The sequence below is a fragment of the Hylobates moloch genome, unplaced genomic scaffold (genome assembly GCF_009828535.3).
Source record: "Hylobates moloch isolate HMO894 unplaced genomic scaffold, HMol_V3 SCAFFOLD_23, whole genome shotgun sequence".
Taxonomy (NCBI): domain Eukaryota; kingdom Metazoa; phylum Chordata; class Mammalia; order Primates; family Hylobatidae; genus Hylobates; species Hylobates moloch.
In genome coordinates this window covers 40578955-40597898 of record NW_026652298.1, presented here as the reverse complement: position 1 = coordinate 40597898, position 18944 = coordinate 40578955, and the positions used below count along the sequence as shown (strand labels likewise).

The 18944-nt window shown below is 63.1% G+C and overlaps 2 protein-coding genes across 5 annotated transcripts in view; one reads left to right on the top strand and one right to left on the bottom strand.

The window, feature by feature from the left end:
- Positions 1 to 589: 589 nt before the first annotated feature.
- Positions 590 to 18276, top strand: TELO2 (telomere maintenance 2). Of its 3 annotated transcripts, XR_004246318.2 has the most exons (22): positions 603 to 835; positions 1473 to 1843; positions 2548 to 2825; positions 4239 to 4307; positions 4565 to 4712; positions 6356 to 6458; positions 7192 to 7260; positions 7436 to 7577; positions 7652 to 7788; positions 8510 to 8589; positions 8754 to 8864; positions 9136 to 9224; positions 9401 to 9492; positions 9717 to 9833; positions 10003 to 10074; positions 12747 to 12938; positions 13573 to 13664; positions 14283 to 14382; positions 14637 to 14701; positions 14932 to 15047; positions 17093 to 17313; positions 18161 to 18276. XR_004246318.2 is itself a non-coding variant. In XM_032144546.2 (21 exons), the coding sequence occupies exons 2-21, from the start codon at positions 1509 to 1511 to the stop codon at positions 17197 to 17199; spliced, it is 2514 nt and encodes an 837-aa protein (XP_032000437.1). In that variant the 5' UTR covers positions 590 to 835; position 1508; the 3' UTR covers positions 17200 to 17685. The 3 variants fall into 3 exon arrangements, 2 of the variants coding, with proteins under 2 accessions (XP_032000437.1, XP_032000436.1); XM_032144546.2 differs by lacking the exon at positions 18161 to 18276 and having other exon boundaries at positions 590 to 835; positions 1508 to 1843; positions 17093 to 17685; XM_032144545.2 differs by lacking the exon at positions 18161 to 18276 and having other exon boundaries at positions 590 to 835; positions 17093 to 17685.
- Positions 17686 to 18944, bottom strand: part of IFT140 (intraflagellar transport 140) — a 99193-nt gene continuing 97934 nt past the window's right edge. For both annotated transcript variants that reach the window (XM_032144543.2, XM_032144544.2), the window contains one exon: positions 17686 to 18454. In XM_032144543.2, coding sequence (XP_032000434.1) covers positions 18248 to 18454 — 207 coding nt within the window. In that variant the 3' untranslated portion in view covers positions 17686 to 18247. The remainder of the gene's footprint in view (positions 18455 to 18944) is intronic.

Below are 18944 nucleotides of genomic sequence, written 5' to 3'. Positions count from 1 at the left end.
GTTCAGTGTCCGGCTGTCCAGCCTGGCGGCCACAGCCACAGGTAGTACCGAGCCCTTGAGATGGGGCTAGTGCTACTAAGGAACTGGACTTACTTCAGTTAATTTACAGAGCCGCATGCGTCTAGCGCTTACCCTACTGGTCGCAGTTTTTATTCCATGACGGAGCCGCATTTGTTCGTATCTGACATGATCTCAACTGTTCTTTTACTTCCTTGTGTACCGTGCGTTTCCCTTACTGGCCTCTGACCCTTGAAAGCAGGGCCTTACACTCCGGGAAGACGAGCCAGGCCTGTCTTGGTAAACATCTGACGTAGAGCGAACGCTCGGCGTTCTGGAGAGAATGTGGGACCCGGGACGGAGGGAAGAGACGGCTGACATCACTCCAGGGTAGGAAGGACCGAGATGGGAGAAACTAAGGCGAGGACCCACCACCCGGGCGCAGCGAACCCAGCTCGCAGCCACGTGGGGGAAGCGCAGCCCCGCCCTCAGGCCCCGCCCCACGCAAAGCCCCACCCACGCGCCAGGCCCCGCCCGCCCACCGGCCCCGCCCCCGCGTTCAGGCTCCGCCCCGTCCCCGCGCAGCGCAGGCGCAGATGCGCCCTCCCGCCAGGCGTCCTCCGCAGTTTCGCGCTGAGAGGCCCGCGGAGACCCGCCCCAGAGGCTCAAAAAAACCCGCGGCAGCCTCGCCCGGACCCAGGAACTCGTGCTCGGGGCCAACCGGCTGGGCCGCGATCGCGTTTCGTCCGGGGCAGCGGCGGCCGTAGGGAATCGGCGGCAGCGAATCGGTGTTGCGCGGGGCCTGAGGGCGCTGCAGTCACCCGGGAGCCGGGTCCAGGTCGGGTTGGGGGTCGGGGGTCGGGGGTCGGGTCGGGTTGGGTCGGGTTGGGCTCCGGGTCTGGTTGGGTCGGGTCCAGGTCGGGTAGGAGTCCGGTCGGGGTCCGGGTACAGGTCGGGGTCCGGGCCTGGATCGGGGGCGGGGTCCGCGTGCGGCTCCTCTAGCCCCGAACCCGTGTGCCCCGTAAGCTCTTGGTTTCTAAGGGGCGGAGGAATGGCGACTGGAGCCACCCGTCACTCTCAGGGAGCCGGGAGGGCCGGCAGCTCCCGCGGGCCGGGTTTCCCGCGTGGGTGCGAGGACGCGTGGGGCCGCCCTGTGCCCGACGAACACTCACCAGCATCCCTGGCCTCCACCTCCCTCTCGCGCCAGTGGCACTCCCGGTTGAGACAACTGAGAATGTCTCCTGGGCACAGTGGCCCGGGTTGAGAAGCCCTGCAGTGGGCGGTAGCGTGGGGGTCCGAGCGGAGGAGCGAACTCTGGGTGGAAACCGGCAGGCACTGGAGGAGAAGGAGGCGGGACAGGGTTGGGTGGGACCAGGGGTGAGGGGTGTAGGGTCCCGAGGCGCTCACCGAGGAGCTTCCTGAGCGTGTGTGGATTATTTCTTTGCCCCAAGCTGAGCCCGGTGTCCATGCCACAGGTCGCCTTCCCGTGACGCCCAGATCTGTCCTGCAGGATGGAGCCAGCACCCTCAGGGGTCCGACCCGCCGTCCGGGAAGCCATTCACTCCCTCTTGTCTTCGGAGGATGGCGGCCACATCTTCTGCACCCTGGAGTCCCTGAAGCGGTATCTCGGTGAGATGGAGCCTCCAGCGCTCCCGGGAGAGAAGGAGGAATTTGCCTCAGCCCACTTCTCGCCTGTCCTCAGATGTCTTGCCAGCAGGCTGAGCCCGGCCTGGCTGGAGCTGCTGCCCGACGGCCGCCTGGAGGAGCTGTGGGCCAGCTTCTTCCTGGAGGGCCCGGCGGACCAAGCCTTCCTGGTGCTGATGGAGACCATCGAGGGTGCTGCGGGGTGAGTGGGCTGGGCCCATCCCAGGGTTGCTGGTAGCCTCAGAAGTGATGAGAGTGGCTTGAAGGACTGGACCGAGGGACTAGACAGCCTGCTCATGGCTGAACCCCTGAACAGAAGAAGCAGAGTCTGTGTGTGTCTCCTTTGCGATGGGAGGTACCTGCCGTGTCCCACAAAGTCCCTCACTTCCTCCCTGTCCGGCTGTGTCAGAGGGGGATGGGGCGGGAGTGTTCACATCCCAGGCGGCAGAGGCAGCCCGTCAGCGGGGAACATTCCAGGTTTTCCGGGGAAGCACAGCTGTCATCACTGACACGTGTCCCATGTGGACTCCCAGCGCCAGCCGGCTGCCAGGCTGAGCCTCAGGTCACAGTGCAGTCCTTGCCAGGACACTGCACCTTGAGAAGCTGGGTTTTCAGAGGTTGCTGTGATCAAAGCAAGCGCCCAGTTATCCGCGTCAGCAACAGGGGAGGGGTGTCCAGTGAGACTCCAGGTTGGGGAAGCCGCTCAGGGCCCCGAGAACTCACGCAGTAATTGAAGTTATTTAGGAGTGGATTAACCGATTTCCCCATCCGGCTTGTGGTTTTGGACTTCACGCTGGTGATGTTGTTGGGGCCGCACGTGTAATCTGGGCTGCTGGTTCCTTGTGGCAGGAAGGGGACCCCGAGGATGGGGGTTGGGGGCTCTGCCCAACACGCCTGTATCTTCAGCCCCAGCTTCCGGCTGATGAAGATGGCGCGGCTGCTGGCCAGGTTTCTGCGCGAGGGCCGGCTGGCAGTGCTGATGGAGGCGCAGTGTCGGCAGCAGACGCAGCCCGGCTTCACCCTGCTCCGGGAGACGCTGCTGGGCAAGGTGGTGGCCCTGCCCGATCACCTGGGCAACCGGCTGCAGCAGGAGAACTTGGACGAGTTCTTCCCCCAGAACTACTTCCGCCTGCTCGGCGAGGAGGTCGTCCGGGTGCTGCAGGCGGTTGTAGACTCTCTCCAAGGTGAGGTCCTGCCTCGGGGACCCCCTTTGCCACCCGTCTTCTTGGGTCGTCGTCCCCTGCCACCCTCTGGTGCCTCATGGCCTCTGGAGACTTTGGAGTCTCTGGGTGGTGCCGTCAGGCAGGTGGGGATGTCCGTGTGCTGCACCGTAGTGACCGGAAGGGCTCATCCGCTGTGGGCTGAAGTCCGCTGCCCTCCACACGGGCTTCTCTTGTCCCTGCAGTCACTGCTGGTTTCCAGGGCCCAACTGTGCTGCGGTGGCCAGGTGGGGGGTCTCGAGGTTCTCAGGTCTGGAGGCAGACGCTGGCGGTGCCCTGGAGAGTGGGTGCTGTGGGAACGGCCTCGCCCGCTGCTGGGCTCCAGGGCCCCGTGAGCGCCCATGCTCGCTCTGTTTTCCCTGGGGCGTCAGATGGCGGCTGCCACGAGTGTGCGTTTCACTAGCGAGAAGGAGGCTGGGCCGGGGGCCTGCGCACCACCCAGAGCGTCTGCCTGTCCCTGCAGGGTGACCCCTTCCTTCTATTGCCTTTCCTGAGCTCCAGGCGACAGCTCAGATGCAGGTCGAGCACCTGGGTCCGGACTCCACCCTCCACATGCTGCCCCCACCTCGTTCTGAAACTCCCTCCCTCGCTCAGGGGCACCCTGGGGTCCTGGAGCAGCTCGGCGCCCCCTCAAAGCCCGGGAGGAAGCTGGGCCCCTCGAGTCCCTGCGTGGGGCCTGTGGCCCAAGCCCCCTCGCCTCGCCTGGGGGTTCCTGCAGCAACCTCCCCAGCCCCTCCTGTCTTTTCCGAACGTAGTGCTAGGCTCGCAGCTGCTGCTCTGTGTGGGCCGATGTGTTAAGGAGGCTTTGAGAACATCTCGGACATGCGCGGAATGCGTCTTTTTCACGCGTTCGGGGTTGGCTGGGGCCGTCCTGGTCCCCACGCGGCTCTGTGCTTGCCGCTCCCCCGCGTCCCAGCTCTTCCATGGGGCTGGTACAGCCCGGCCCCTCCTGGTTCCCCACGTTCCCTGGCGTGCGCTCCTTCCCTGCGGGCGGCCGTGGTGGTAGTGCTGCTCCGGGGTCTCGTGCCCAGCTCAGGGCCCAGGCCTCCCCTGCGTGGCTGACCCACCTTGGCCGGGCCCTGTCGGCGCTTCCTCTCCTTCCTCGGCAACATCATACCGGTCCCGACCTCCTAGAACCATCGTGATGATTAAGCGGGCTAAGATGGGTGAAGGTTTGAAAGGGTTGTGATTTGCTGGTCAAGTTCCATGTGCTCCTGTTCAGATTTGCTGGGTAGGCTGATGGGCACCAGCCGTTGTTTTGAGTGAGTTTTGCTGTCGATTGGAGTCTGCCTGACTGAGAGCAGCTCTCCCCACACCTCGATGTTCTTTTGTGCCCTTCCCGCCGGCCTCCTCATCAAGCCTCCCTTTCTGTCCCAGGTGGCCTGGATTCCTCCGTGTCCTTCGTGTCTCAGGTTCTCGGGAAAGCCTGTGTCCACGGGAGGCAGCGTGAGTAGAGCTGTGCCTTTCTGCCTGCCCTTCCCTGACCCTCACACCCCATCAGCCTTCTGCAGAAGGCCGAGAATCCCTCCCGACCCTGGCCCTCTGCGGGGTCCCCTTGCCCGGTCCTGTCCTGGGCCCTTGGGGTCTGGGGCTCAGCTGTGCTGACTGGGGAGCTGTGGGGCTGGCCTTGCTGGACCCACACAGCTGCCGGACACCAGGCGGGTGCAGCTCCCCAGGCTCAGGTCCTCTGTCTGTCCCCTCAGAGGAGATCCTGGGCGTGCTGGTGCCCCGGCTGGCAGCGCTCACCCAGGGCAGCTACCTGCACCAGCGCGTCTGCTGGCGTCTGGTGGAGCAAGTGCCGGACCGGGCCATGGAGGCGGTGCTGACCGGGGTGGTGGAGGCTGTGCCGGGGTAAGCAGCGGGGCTCTCCTTCAGCTGCACTGGCTTCTGGGGGTCTGGACCCCCAGAGGCTGCCATTCCTTCACGCTGCTTCTCCTGGGCGCCGTGCTGCAGCTGGCACCCCCATGTCAGTGCCACAGGGTGTGTGGGTGGTGCCCTCTCAGTTCCCGCACGTGCTGATGGTGACCTCTGCATCAGAGGGTCCCTTTCTCTTATGAAATGGCATCGATGCTGTGAACAGCCCACACCGTAAAAGGCGCCTGTACCTTGGGCCGTCCACCCGTCCTGCGCCTGTGGTCCCCCTTGCACACGTGTGCGCCACGTCCAGGCCCTGACATGGTGACGGGTGGTGACTCACTTCCCCACGTCTTTGTGCAGGAGAATCAAGGTTGCATTTCTGGAAGCACAAACCCTGCCAGCTCGCCTGCCTCAGACGTCTCCCCTCCCCGCAACGTGTGCAAGGACGCGCCTGTCTCTGCCCAAAGTGTTTCCTCCTCTTTTTTTTTTTTTTTTTTTGAGGTGGAGTCTCGCTCTGTCGCCCAGGCTGGACTGCAATGGTGCAATCTTGGCTTGCTGCACCCTCAACCTCCTGGGTTCAAGTGATTCTTCTGCCTCAGCCTCCTGAGTAGCTAGGACTACAGGCGCCCGCCACCACGCCCGGCCAATTTTCGTATTTTTTGTATAGATGGAGTTTCGCCAGGCTGGTCTTGAACTCCTGGCCTCAAGCAATCCACCCACCTCGGCTCCCCAAAGTGTTGGGATTACAGGCGTGAGCCCCCGCGCCTGGCTGACTTTGCCTTCTTGCTTCTGGGCGAGGGCGTGCGTGTTGAAGGCATTTGTGTTCTTTTCTCTGTGAACTATATAATCGGACAATCACATTCTATTTTATGGTTTTTGTTGTTGTTGTTGTTGGGGAGATTGTTTTTAGAACCGGGTCTTGCTCTGTCTCCCAGGCCGCAGTGCAGTGGTGTGTTTATAGCTCATTGCAGCCTCGACCTCCTGGGCTCCAGCGATCTTCCCACCTCAGCCTCCTGAGGAGCGGGGTCGTAGGTGCACGCTATCATACCCAGCTAATTTTTACATTTTTTGTAGCGACAGGGCTCACTTTGTTGCCCAGGCTGGTCTCAAACTCCTGGCCTTAAGTGATCCTCCTGCCTTGGCCTCCCAAATGTTTTTTTAACCGTTATTTCTTTGTGTGGAATTTTAAATGAGGAGTGAGGGAGAAATCCAGCCATATCTGTTTCCACACTGGCTGGAGAGACTTGTGGGGCTCTTTCTGGAGACCCGTAACCTCTCACTGGGAGGACTCTCTCAGTCTAGACCAGGGGTCTACAGGCTACTTGGACAAAAGTTGGCCTGCTGCGTGTTTTTGTAAATAAATTTTTTTTGGCACTGTCAAAGGAGGCCGTCGGTGGTGGACCCGCCTCCGCCCGGGCTGGGGTGCACGTGCTCTCTGGGTTGTGGCGTTTATGCCCCGGAGAAGGGAGGATGAAGGCCCAGCTCAGGCAGTCGGAGGATGCAACCAGAGGCTCGTGGCTAGGAATTGGCGGGCCCGGAATCAGGCCGGGGTCTGTGGGCATCGGAGTTCACGCTCTCTCACTCCTCCCTGTCTCCGGGCCAGCTTGCAGCTCTGGCCCCCTGACTCTGTCTTGCAGGCCTGAGGTCCTGTCACGACTACTGGGGAACCTGGTGGTGAAGAACAAGAAGGCCCAGTTTGTGATGACCCGGAAGCTTCTGTTCTTACAATCCAGGCTCACGGTGAGGACGCCACGGAGGGTGCAGGCTGCTGGCTGCCCCATCACAGCAAGAATCGCTGTAGAACATGGGGTCGGAGCAGGTGTCTGCTGCCTGGGAGACCCTGCCTGTGATTTGGCGGTGACTGGCAGGAGTTGGCGAGGCCGTGGGTGCCTCCCTGCCCCGATGACAGGCCCTGCTGTGACGGCACTGAGTGAGGGCTTCTCGTGTCTCTTAATCCTCCAGACTCCCGAGAAGCCACCCGCCCTAGCTGCATTCTGTGCCAGGGGCCTGAGGGGGTGGGGTGGGTGGGGGATAGGTCAGGACACAGAGGAGGTCGTGCATTTCCGGGACTTGTGACTCCCGTCCCCATGGCCTGGAGCTTGGAGGGGTGAGCCGGGTCCCCTGACTCCCGGCCACATGTTGCTTCACCCCGCTCCTTTGCTCACACGAGAACTTAAGATGGCGAGGCCCCGCCCCAGCGTGGCAGCACCTGCATCCCACGTTTTTATATGGAACCGTTTTATCACGTTCAGTTCAAAGGAATAGAGGCGGATGGGTCGCTTGAGCCCAGGGGGCAGCTTCTGCGGGAGGGGAGGGGTCCCGCATTCCAGGAGGCAGCGGCCGCCCCCATTCTTCTTGTCCGTCTGCTGCCCTCAGTCCGGTCCCGGTCCTGGCGTGGCTCTTGGCCTTGGGAGCCCCGGGCTGGCCAGGCGGCGGCCTCAGCCCCGTGGACAGGCATGTGCTTTTGTTGCAGACGCCCATGCTGCAGAGCCTGCTGGGCCATCTGGCCATGGACAGGCAGCGGCGCCCGCTCCTGCTGCAGGTACGTGCCTCCTGGTTCTCCGTCCCCGCGAGAGAAGAGCCGTGCGGGGCTCACCTTGGGGGCAGGCAGGGTGAGGCTGGCTGGGCTGGGGCCGGAGCTGTCTCAGAGTGGCTGTGGGCCTGGCAGGGACAGCCGGGCCTGAGCCCCACACAGTCCTGGGCCATGCCACCTGCAGGTGCTGAAGGAGCTGTTGGAGACGTGGGGCAGCAGCAGTGCCATCCGCCACACCCCCCTGCCGCAGCAGCACCACGTCAGCAAGGCCGTCCTCATCTGCCTGGCGCACCTCGGGGAGCCGGAGCTGCAGGACAGCCGGGATGGTGAGCGGGTGGTTTGGGCTCCCCCCGGCCTCGGGCGCCCCAAGGTGCTCAGGGGGCCTGTCCGGTGCGTGCAGAACTGCTGGCCAGCATGATGGCGGGCGTCAAGTGCCGCCTGGACAGTAGCCTGCCCCCCGTGCGACGTCTGGGCATGATCGTGGCCGAGGTCGTTAGTGCCCGGATCCACCCCGAGGGGCCTCCCCTGAAATTCCAGGTGAGCGGCCGTCCCCTCCACGTCCCCGTGTGGCTGGCCCGGGCCTCCCGAGCGGCTGCCTCTCCAGCCCCAGGGTCACCGCCTCTTCCCGGGGTCCAGACTTGCGGAGCGTCCGTGTTGGCTTCTCGCAGGGCTGAGGCTGGAAGCTGTGGCAGGCTCTCAGCTCTGAGCTCCTAGGGCCACACAGGGTCGGGTGAGCCCAGGGCCCCCGGAGGGATTACAGGCTCCCTCTAGACAGGGGCCCGGGGGAGGCTGGGATTACGGCAGCCACCCCTGCGGCTTGTCTGGCCAGGGCTGCAGGGCAGCCAGGTCGCCCTGGGACGGTGGGCGTGGGTGTCAGCCTCTCTGCTGCCTGCCGCCCGGTGTGGGCGGCTGCCTGGCCGTGGAGGAGCCCTGTCTGCCTTCAGGCTGTGGAGGTGACGGCCTCTCCTCTTATCTGCTGAGAACCTGGGATCTCTCTGGGGCATTGGCCTGGCGGGAGGCCCAGCTCCTTCGAGAGGGGCCACGGCCTCCCAGCTTTGAGCACTCCCAGTGCTACCGTTGGCCTGAGGTGGAATCTTAGAAAGTCGCTTTTAAAAAGACACCTGGCCGTCCGGGGCCCAGCCGCTGAGTGAGACCGGGCTGCGAGGGAGGCCGTGGCGGGGAGTGGCTCCCGCGGCTCCATCTCGGGGAGGGGCGCTGCAGCCTGGCGGATGCCGCTGAGCCTGCTCCCCTGCTGTAGTACGAAGAGGATGAGCTGAGCCTCGAGCTGCTGGCCTTGGCTTCCCCCCAGCCTGCGGGTGATGGCGCTTCGGAGGCGGGGTGAGGGTCTCTGCCCACCCCGGGACCCCACCGTGTGCACATCTTATTACTCTGGATTCCGCCGCTGGGATGGGAGGGGGTGAAAGCCTTTCTTTCGGTCCTGTGAGTCCTGAGACCAGAGGCTCGAGGGGACCCTAAAGGATTTCTTCCTTGTTTCCTTAAAGCACATCCCTCGCTCCAGCCGCAGCAGAGCCCCCTGCAGAGACCCCCGCAGAGATCGTGGATGGCGGCGTCCCCCAAGCACAGCTGGCGGGCTCTGACTTGGAGCTGGACAGGTAGGGGCTCTGCCACCCCAGTGGGCAGCGTGCGGGCGGCCGGGAGGCGAACCCCTCACACTCCAAGCTGTGGCCCCGTGGGGGGCTCCCTGCCCGCTCCGTGCTTGTTCTCTTTTGTCCTCATGTGAGGGCCCACAGCTCCCAGCTCCACGGTCGGCGGAGGGGCTGCGGCGTGTGCTCGGCATCTTGGGGAGGAGAGGGGTTGGCTCTGCCATTGGGCACTTCCTCTCACAGGCCATGGGCTGTTCATGTCTGCTTTGCCCTCCCACAGCGATGATGAGTTTGTTCCCTATGACATGTCGGGGGACGGAGAGCTGAAGAGCAGCAAGGCTCCTGCCTACGTCCGGGACTGCGTGGAAGGTGCGCACGGGCCCCTGGAGGGCCTTGCTGGGCTGGCCATGGGTCTCGCCCATAGCCTGGTTCTGCCTCAAGGGGCCACCAGGAAGCCCTGGGCCTGGGGTGCCGACCGTGCTGCTGGCTCTCATGGGCTCAGGTCAGGGCTGAGGCTGACCGAGGCCTGTCTGGGTTCTGTGCAGCCCTGACCACGTGTGAGGACGTAGAGCGCTGGGAGGCGGCCCTGCGGGCCCTTGAGGGCCTGGTCTACAGGAGCCCCACGGCCACTCGGGAGGTGAGTGGGGAGGCCCAAGACGGTAGCTTCCCCAATGCCATGTGTGTCCTGGCCACTGAGGGTGACATCTGGCTCCCACGTGTGACAGGGCTGCTGCCTCTCCCGGGAGGCCTATGGCCTGGGGCCTCTGCCGGGGTGGGTGGCTCAGGCCCTGTGAGCCTCGGTGAGGCCTCGGGGGGGTGGCTGGGTCCGACAGGTTTCCCAGCCCTAACCCCTGTGTGCAGGTGAGCGTGGAGCTGGCCAAGGTGCTTCTGCATCTGGAGGAGAAGACCTGTGTGGTGGGATTTGCGGGGCTGCGCCAGAGAGCCCTGGTGGCTGTCACGGTCACAGACCCGGCCCAGGTGAGTTCCCGCACCCGTGGCCCTGGCCGGTGCAGGCACAGTGGGAAGCGCTGGGAGCTCCGGTGCCTGAGGCTCAGTCCCGTGCTGGAGCTGGCTGTGAGGTGCCTGGAGGTCACCCCGGGCGGCCCTCAGGTCCCGGACCACAGCAGCCTGTGCCCTGTGTCCTCAGGTGGCCGACTATCTGACCTCGCAGTTCTATGCCCTCAACTACAGCCTCCGGCAGCGCATGGACATCTTGGACGTAAGTGCCTCCTGGGCCTCAGTCCCCCTGGTCCGGCCCAAGCTGCCCTCAGGTGGGGCTGCGGAAACCTGGGTCTCCTTGTTGCTGGGCCCCAGGGGCTCGTGCAGGCCTGTCCACTGTCTTCGTGAGTGTGTGACCTGGCAGGACTCAGCAGTGGGGGAGTCAGGGCTCCCGTGGCAGAGAGTTTTGTTTGTTTAAAATAACAGCTTTACTGATATAATTCACACGCCGTAAAATTCACCACTTTAGGATAAAATGTGTGCTGCGCAGGTGAGGGAATATTATTTAGCAATGAAAAGAAAAATTTGAATCCCAGCACTGGAAGGCTGAGGCGGGAGGATCGCTTGAGCCCAGGAGTTCGAGACCAGCTTGGGCACCACAACGAGACCCCATCTCTATTAGCCGAGTGTGGTGGCGGGCGACTGTGGCCCCAGTCACTCGGGAGACTGGGGTGGGAGGGTCCCTTGAACCCAGGAGTTGGAGGCTGCAGTGAGCTGTGTTTCCACCACTGCACTCCCATGTGGGTGATAGAGGGAGACACTGTCTCAAAGATGATTCCATTCTGATACGCACTGCCACACGGTGAACCTCGAGAACATTTAGTTAAAGCAGCCCCAGGGCCTGCATATCATTGGATTTCACGTAAGCGAGCCGTCCAGAGGAGCCAGTTCACAGAGCGGACGGGGCTGCCAGGGCTTGGGGAGGGGATGTGGAGTGAGTGTTTCACGGGGACAGTTTCAGCTTGGGAAGGCAAAAGAGTTCTGGCGAGCGTGGAGGTGATGGTTGCCCATCATGAATGTACTTCTGAATGCCATGGAACTGTACACTTAAAGATGGGGAAAACGGGCTGGGCGCAGCGGCTCATGCCTGTCATCCCAGTGCTGTGGGAGACCAAAGTGGGAGGACTGCTCAAGCCCAGGAGTTTGAGACCAACCTGGTCAACATAGCAAGACCCTGTCATCTCCACCAAAAGAAAATTAGCCGGGTGTGGTGGTGCCTGTGGTCCCTGATACTCTTGAGGTTGGGGTGGGAGGATGGCTTGGGCCCAGAGGTTGAGGCTATCGTGAGCCGTGATGGCACCACTGCCCTGCAGCCTGGGCAATAGAGCAAGACTCTGTCTCTTTAAAAAAAAAAAAAAGCAGGCCGGCCACAGTGGCTCACGCCTGTGATCCCAGCACTTTGGAAGGCTGAGCCAGGCGGATCATGAAGTCAGGAGTTCAAGACCAGCCTCGCCAACATGGTGAAACCCCGTTTCTACTAAAAACACAAAAAATTAGCTGGGCATGGTGGTGCATGCCTGTAGTCCCAACTACTTGGGAGGCTGAGGCAGGAGGATCACTTGAACCCAGGAGGCGGAGGTTCTGGTGAGTCAATATCGTTCCACTGCACTCCAGCCTGGGTAACAGAGCAAGACTCAGTCTCAAAAAAAAAAAAAAGGCGGGAGGCCGGGCGCAGTGGCTCACACCTGTAATCCCAGTACTTTGGGAGGCCAAGGCAGATGGATCATGAGGTCAGGAGATGGAGACCATCCTGGCTAACACGGTGAAACTCCGTCTCTACTAAAAATACAAAAAAATTAGCCGGGCATTGTGGCAGGCGCCTGTACTCCCAGCCACTATGGAGGCTGAGGCAGGAGAATTGCTTGAACCCGGGAGGCAGAGGTTGTGGTGAGTCAAGATCGTGCCATTGCACTCCAGACTGGGCGACAGCGAGACTCCATCTCAAAAAAAAAAAAAACAAAAAGGGAGGGGAGGGGTTAATGTGGTAAATCTTGTATATATTTTACCACAATAAAGCAAAAAAGACTGAGAACATGAGAAAGAACTCACGGTAACTGTTTTTTTTTTTTTTTTTCCCAGGCTGGAGTGCAGTGGCGCGATCTCCGCTCACTGCAAGCTCCGCCTCCCGGGTTCACGCCATTCTCCTGCCTCAGCCTCCCGAGTAGCTGGGACTACAGGCGCCCGCCACCACGCCCGGCTAAGTTTTTGTATTTTTAGTAGAGACGGGGTTTCACCGTGTTAGTGAGGATGGTCTCGATCTCCTGACCTCTCGACTCACCTGCCTCGGCCGTAACTGGTTTTAAGGTGCACACTTGGGTGGCATTCGGAACATCCGCAGTGTCACGCAGCCGCCTCCTCTGTCTAGTCCCAGAGCGTCCTCATCACCCCAGAGGGAAACCCCATACCTGTCAGCAGTTGCCCCAACCCCCTCAGCCTGGGAGCCTCTGGTCTGGCACTGGCCTGTTGAGGTGTCCTAGAGATGGAGGCGCACACTGGTCTTTGGTGCCTCCTCCTCCGCCGTGTTCTGAGGTCCACCCGCCCGTGGCACGTGCCACTGCAGCGTTGGTTTTGCTGTGAGGCTGAGTTCCTGGGAGAAGGGCATGTGGCTCTGGCGTGGCGGGACTGTGTGGCTTTAGGATGAGGCTGTGCTCGGCCCTGGGCGCGTTCTCATCTCCTGGAGCACGGAGCCCACCTTCCCCACCTTCCCGCCTACCAAGGCGCGGTCGCTATGAGATACGGGGAAGTGACTTTCCTCCTTGTTCCCAGAACACACCTTCTCCCCGGCTGTGAGGGCCCCTGGGCCCGTTTCTGGGGCTTTGGCTGATGACTTGACTCTTGGGAAATGTTCTTCCCTGGAGCGGTGGCAACTGCCCTGGGCCTTTCTCCCTCCAGGTGCTGACTCTGGCTGCCCAGGAGCTGTCTAGGCCTGGGTGCCTCGGGAGGACTCCCCAACCTGGCTCCCCAAGTCCCAACACGCAGTTCCTGCCGGAGGCAGCCGCCTCTCAGCCTGGCAGTGCCGTGGCGTCCGACTGGCGGGTGGTGGTGGAGGAGCGGATCAGAAGCAAGACCCGGCGGCTCTCCAAGGTTAGTGGGCGCCTGGTCAGCTCCTCACGTGCGTGGGGACCGTGGGTGGGTGGGAAGGGCGGTCAGACACCTCCAGGCGCTGTCTCCAGTGAGGGGCGGCCACATTCGCTGCGGATGGTGCCTGTGCCGGGATTCCTGAAAGGCAGGGTCCATGGTGTGCACCAAGGAACTGGATCTTGGCTGTACGAGACCCAGACTGGGCTTGGGGACATGCTAAGTGACAGGTGCCCTGGTGGTGCTCTGTCCTCAGAGCCCATCTAGGCCAGGGGTGGTGTTGCTCCACCGAGGATGTTTAGGGGTGTCTGGAGATGTTTTTGGTTGTTGCTGGGGGTGGGTTGGAGGCCACGGGGTCATCCTGCAGTGCCCAGGGCAGCCCCCACATGACGCTCCTCCAGCCTTGAATGTCCTGCCTGCGAGTTCGGGAATGCCTGGTCTGCTGCCCAGGCGTCAGCCGTGGAGCCTGAGTCCCGTCACCAACCCCACGGGGCCTGGGAGCGGGGCGGGGCCGGAAGAGTAGCCCAGGGAGGCCAGGAGAGGCCGGGGGCCACGCTGCTTTGTGGGAGCCTCTCGGGCTGGGGGTGCCGTGCCTGCTGCCCAGGCCTGCGCCTCCATGAGCGCCGTGTGTGTCTGGCAGGGTGGCCCGAGGCAGGGCCCAGCAGGCAGCCCCAGCAGATTCAGCTCCGTGGCCGGCCACTTCTTCTTCCCCCTCCTTCAGCGCTTTGACAGGTGAGTGGGTTTTCCGTGGGCCTGTGGACGTGGGGGACGGGGACCCTGGACGTACCCCTGTGGCCAAGAAGTTCGGGCTGGGGTCTGAGTGGGTTTGGGTGTGAACAGGGTCGTGGCTTTCCTGTGGCTTTTTGTAAGCCTGTGTTAAGTAGCAGGGAGCGTCCCGCAAGGTTCCTCTGCGGTTGAGCTTTGCCATGAGGCACCAGGCATCTGCTCCGATGCTGGGCTTGTGGCATGGCCAGCAGTGCTGCCCGCACGTGCCCGACGCCATCACCCGCCGTGCCCTGCTCGCCTCCTCTTAGCCAGCGCTGCACTGGCCCCACGTTCAGGGCGTGAGGCTCTCGAGATGGCAGAGAAGTGTGGGGCCCGGGTCATGGTGCAGCAGGGGTGGGGGTCTCGGCGTTGGGAACTCCTGGCCCAGGTGGGCTTGTGCCAGACAGCCCTGCAGGGTGAGTGGGCACCCGGAAATGTCTGCTCCTACGGTCTCGGTGCAGGCAAGGTGGTGGGCGCAGGAGGAGGGGCTGTGTGGGGTTCCCTCGGTCTCCCACGGTGGCCCAGGAGGTTGGGGACCAGGCCCTGAGGCACCCACTGCACCTTGAGCTCCATTCTGTGCTCTAGGCCTCTGGTGACCTTCGACCTCTTGGGAGAAGACCAGCTGGTTCTCGGAAGGCTGACGCACACCTTAGGGGCCCTGATGTGCCTGGCTGTTAACACCACGGTGAGCCGGGAGAGGTTGCCGGGCGCCGGCCTGTGCTGCCCGTGGATCAGGAGCGGTCCTCAGCCTCACTGGCGCCCAGGGATGGGTGTCTGAGGGAGGGGCTGCCTGTATGGGCCCCCGGGCAGCGGGAGCATCCCCTCGGCTGTCAGTCAGGCCCTGTCCCTGCCACTGCCCAGCAGCGGAAGCTGCCCATGGGTGCTAGGATGTGGGGACAGCGTCGGGATCCCACTGACTGTCCCTCTGCTGGTGTCCAGGTGGCTGTGGCCATGGGCAAGGCCCTGCTGGAATTCGTGTGGGCCCTTCGCTTCCACGTCGACGCGTGAGTGGCCTGTGGGGCTGGGCCAGGCCAGAGGTGCATGCAGACACAGGGGTCTTACCGTGGGGGCCCCATGGAGCCTCGAGGTGGCTGACAGGCAGCCTGGCCTGGTACTTCCCAGATAGGAAATGTGCCAGGCAGGGCCACAGCGTGGGTGGTCTGCCACACTGAGGGGAGAGGGAGTTCTGGGGCGTGGTCCCTGCCGAGCTCAGCCCCCGCCTTCCTGCCGGCAGCTACGTGCGCCAGGGTCTGTTGTCAGCGGTCTCCTCTGTCCTGCTCAGCGTGCCTGCCGCACGCCTGCTGGAGGACCTGCCGGACGAGCTGCTGGAAGCCCGGTCCTGGCTGGCGGGTGAGTGTCGGCCCGGGCTGTGTGTGTGTGTGTGTGTGTGTGTGTGTGTGTGTGTGTGGTGCAGTTGTCTGTGTGTGTGTGTGTGGGTCTGTGTGTGTGTGTGTGGGTGTGTGTGTGTGTGTGTGGTGCAGTTCCTGCAGGCCAGGCTCTCGTGACCCCTTGGGACCCACACAGGCAGAGTGTGCAGGCCGGAGGTGCAGCCACCCCAGCACTGGCTGTTTCCCTCCTTTGGTCCTGATCCTGCACCCTGTTGGGGTCCCTCTGTGACCCCGCCCGCCCGCCTCCCGGGGCTCCTCCTGCCGGTGCAGTCCTGGCACCTTTTTTTAGACAGAGTCTTGCTCTGTCGCCCAGGCTGGAGTGCCGTGGCGCAACCTTGGCTCACTGCAACATCTGCCTCCTGGGTTCAAGCAATTCTCCTGCCTCAGCCTCCTGAGTAGCTGGGATCACAGGTGCCCACCACTGCGCCCAGCCAATTTTTATATTTTTAGCAGAGACGGGGTTTCACCATGTTGGTCAGGATGGTCTCAATCTCCTGACCTCGTGATCTGCCCGCCTCAGCCTCCCAAAGTGCTGGGATTACAGGCGTGAGCCACCGCGCCCGGCCAGTCCCGGCACCTTTTGTTGTTTGCTGGCCTTTGTGGTCCAGTGGTTGGTTTGTGGGGCCCTTAGGGTGGCTTCGTGGACACAGCCTCAGTTTCCACATTTGTCAGGAGGGTCCTGGGTGATGCGGGTCCTTCCCAGGGATTTGCGCTCAGGCCTCTGTGTTGGGGGATGCTGGGGGATGCTTGTGTTGAGGTCACCTTTCCTTTCCCGTGGAGCTGGGCTGTGTGCCTCTTCTGTCCCGGCCATCTCCCCTCTCCCCACCTGGGCACAGTGCCAGCCTGCTGGGTGTGAACGGGTGTTTCCCACGGGGAGTGGAGCCGATGAGTCCCTGGGGACGGGCTGAAGAGCGGAGCACGGTACCGATGGACACGGGAAGGGCAGGCCCAGCTCTGCCCTGTCCCTTCCCAGGACCTGTGCTCAGGGTGGCCGTGAACGTCTTCCCACGGAGCAGCTGGAGGGTCCTGGGCCCAAAGTGCAGGGAGTGCTGTGCTGGGCTTTGCTTCTTTCAAGGGAGATGAGGCCCCACAGACACCAGTCCCCGGAGCTGCTGCCCAGCCCCTCCTCGGCATGCTCTTGCCCACTCGCCCTGCCTGGAGGAGAGATTCCCCTTTGGCCAGTGGAGCCACTGATGGGGCTGGGTGGGCGGACACATTCCCTGCAGTCCCCGGCCCACTTCCTACCCGAGACTCGGTGCCTGCGACGTCATCATGTGGGGGCCTTGGGGGCCTGAAGCACCAGGAGGAGCAGAGGGGCCTGTCCCTCCGCCGATCCCTTTCCAGATCCCTTTCCGCGCAGGGCTGGTGCGGTCCCGACAGGGTATTCCCCTCTCACAGGCGCCTCCCACAAGGGTCTCCAGGTGCCTCTTCACCCTGTGATTCTAGCCCAGTCTGGGGAGGAGCTGTGGCCAGCAGAGCCCCCCAAGGCTCCCTGGGGCCCCAGGCTTCAGGAAGCCTTGGTGAGGGTCCCAGCACTGCGGGCAGCCAAGAGCTCTGGCTCTCACCCCGGGGGAGGGGGCAGCGTGCGGTCCCAGACACCCAAAAGGCCTCCCCACAGGCGTGTGGCGCCTCCCGACGCCCACCACCGGGATTCCTAGGGTCTCCCACCTCCGACCACAGCCCGTGTCTGCCATCCAGCAAGGAGCAGGCCCTGCCGGTGTTCCGCTGTTCCCGGGTTGTGTGCCCCACCCCAGGCCCCCTTCCCATGGCTGCCTGTCCCGCGGCTCAGGGCAGCCCTCCATGTACAGTGCTGCCTGCACAGAGCCTGTGGCACACAGGCCCCAAGGACGTGGGCCTTGGGGAGAGTCTGGGCTCACTGCAGACCCGAGCCCCCTTTCTTCCATGGAGTCCGGCCTGGCAGGGCTGGTTCAGGCAGACTGAAGACAGGAGGAGGGAGAATACGCCCTCCGCGCTGCCTCAGCTTTGCTTGTCACTCTCGTCTGGCAGATGTGGCCGAGAAAGACCCGGATGAGGACTGCAGGACACTGGCACTGAGGGCCCTGCTGCTTCTGCAGAGACTCAAGAACAGGCTCCTCCCACCCGCGTCTCCCTAGTCCCTGGAGGCCTCCCCAGGACCACCCCCACTGGCGGCAAGGCAGGCAGCCGAGCATCGGCCGGGAGCAGCGGAGCCAGGCTTTGTAGCGAGGCCAGGTCTGCGGCAACATCCGGTACGGAGAGTGCAGATGCAGGAAGGCCCGGCCTGCCGCTATTTATAGTGCAGCAAGTCTGCTAAAAATACACTGGGCCTGGGCACTGCCCGCTGGGACATGGCAGCCTGGACGTGGGGCTGGGGCTGTGGGCGCTGCTGGCGGGGTTGACTCCAGTGAGGGCAGAAGCAGGCTGGCAGGAGGGGAGGATGGTGTACCTGCTGCTCAGAGCCCCCAAGGCTCTCCTCTGAGAGCCACCAAGCAGGACAGAGCAGCTCTCGTCCCAGGTCCCTCGGGCTGAGCGCCATGTCAGCAGGAGAATGGTGCTCACAGCCCAGGCCGGGTGTGTGGCTCTGGATAGGCTCGTGGGGCGGGATGGGACAGGGCACGGGCTCGCAGAAAATAAACTACTTTATTGGAATTACCAGAGTGTTGGTGGCCGGTGGGCAGAGCCTAGCGGGGGGTGCAGCCACCAGGGCCCGGGTGTCCCAGCTGTTGCTCAGGAGCCGTGGGCCCTGCAGGAGTGTAGAGAGGATGTGATGTGTGGGGAGCAGGGGGCAGGTGCCCCAGCCCTCCAGCTGCAGCTTCCTAACTGAGGTTCTGGAAGTTTCTCAGGCTTTACAATGTGTAGTTGGGAGAATATGATGGAAGGGTGAACCCGACTCCCTTCAAAGGAATGAATCCAAAAATCTACTGGAAGTGCCGGGCACCCAGAGGCAGGTGGGGCACAGCGAGGTGCAGATGGGGCACAGCGAGGTGCAGGCGGGGCACAGCGAGGTGCAGATGGGGCAAACCCTCCACCGGCCCGGGCCGCTGCGTTCTCGCCCAGCTCTGTTGTGTATTCCAACACAGACATGCTTTTTCCCAGCAAAAAAGCTGGCTTTGCTGCAGCTGAAGGAAAAATTCCAGAAGATGCCTTTCTGCAGCAGCACGCCGGTCCTGGGGCCCAGGCCCCTCAGGGATCGTCGTCTGCTTCTTCCACCACCTCCTCGTCCGGCTCCCTGGCGTCCTCCATGCTGTTGTGGCGGACCCGCTCGGGCACGGTGCGTGGCAGCGGGAGACCCAGCCCCTGGTGCACAGCGTCCACGGCCCGCGGGCTCACGTAGTAGGACATGTTGGCCGAGGGGAGCCGCCGCCGCATCTCCTCCAGGAATCTGTAGGCCTGGGGCAGAGGAGCAGACATTACTCAGCTTTCCTGAACAACCGGGCACGGCCCTCTGCCTGCAGGCCAGGCACGTGCTGCTGCCCCTGGAGGCGGGTGGGGTGCCTCCTCGCTGGAGGAGACAGGGTGCACCGAGGCTTCCCATTGGTGATGGGGGAATGTGGTGATGAGGGGATGCGGTGCCCACGGACTGCACACATGCCAGGTGTGGATACAGGAAGCTTCGGTGGGCATTTCAGCTGGAAATGCAGGGCCAGGGCCCTGGAAAGTCCCTCAGCAGCTGTGCACAGGGGCCTGCTCACCCTGCATGCGCGGGCAGAGCCTCCCGGGAAGGCAGAGGCCCCGCGTTTTGCACTCAAGTCTCGGGGGCGGACATGCATGTCAGATTGGAGGGCAGGCAGCAATATCTAGTGCTTTGTCTTGGGTATTTTTTTTTTTTTTGAGATGGAGTCTCAACTATGAAGATATAATAAGCTTGTTGGATGGCCCC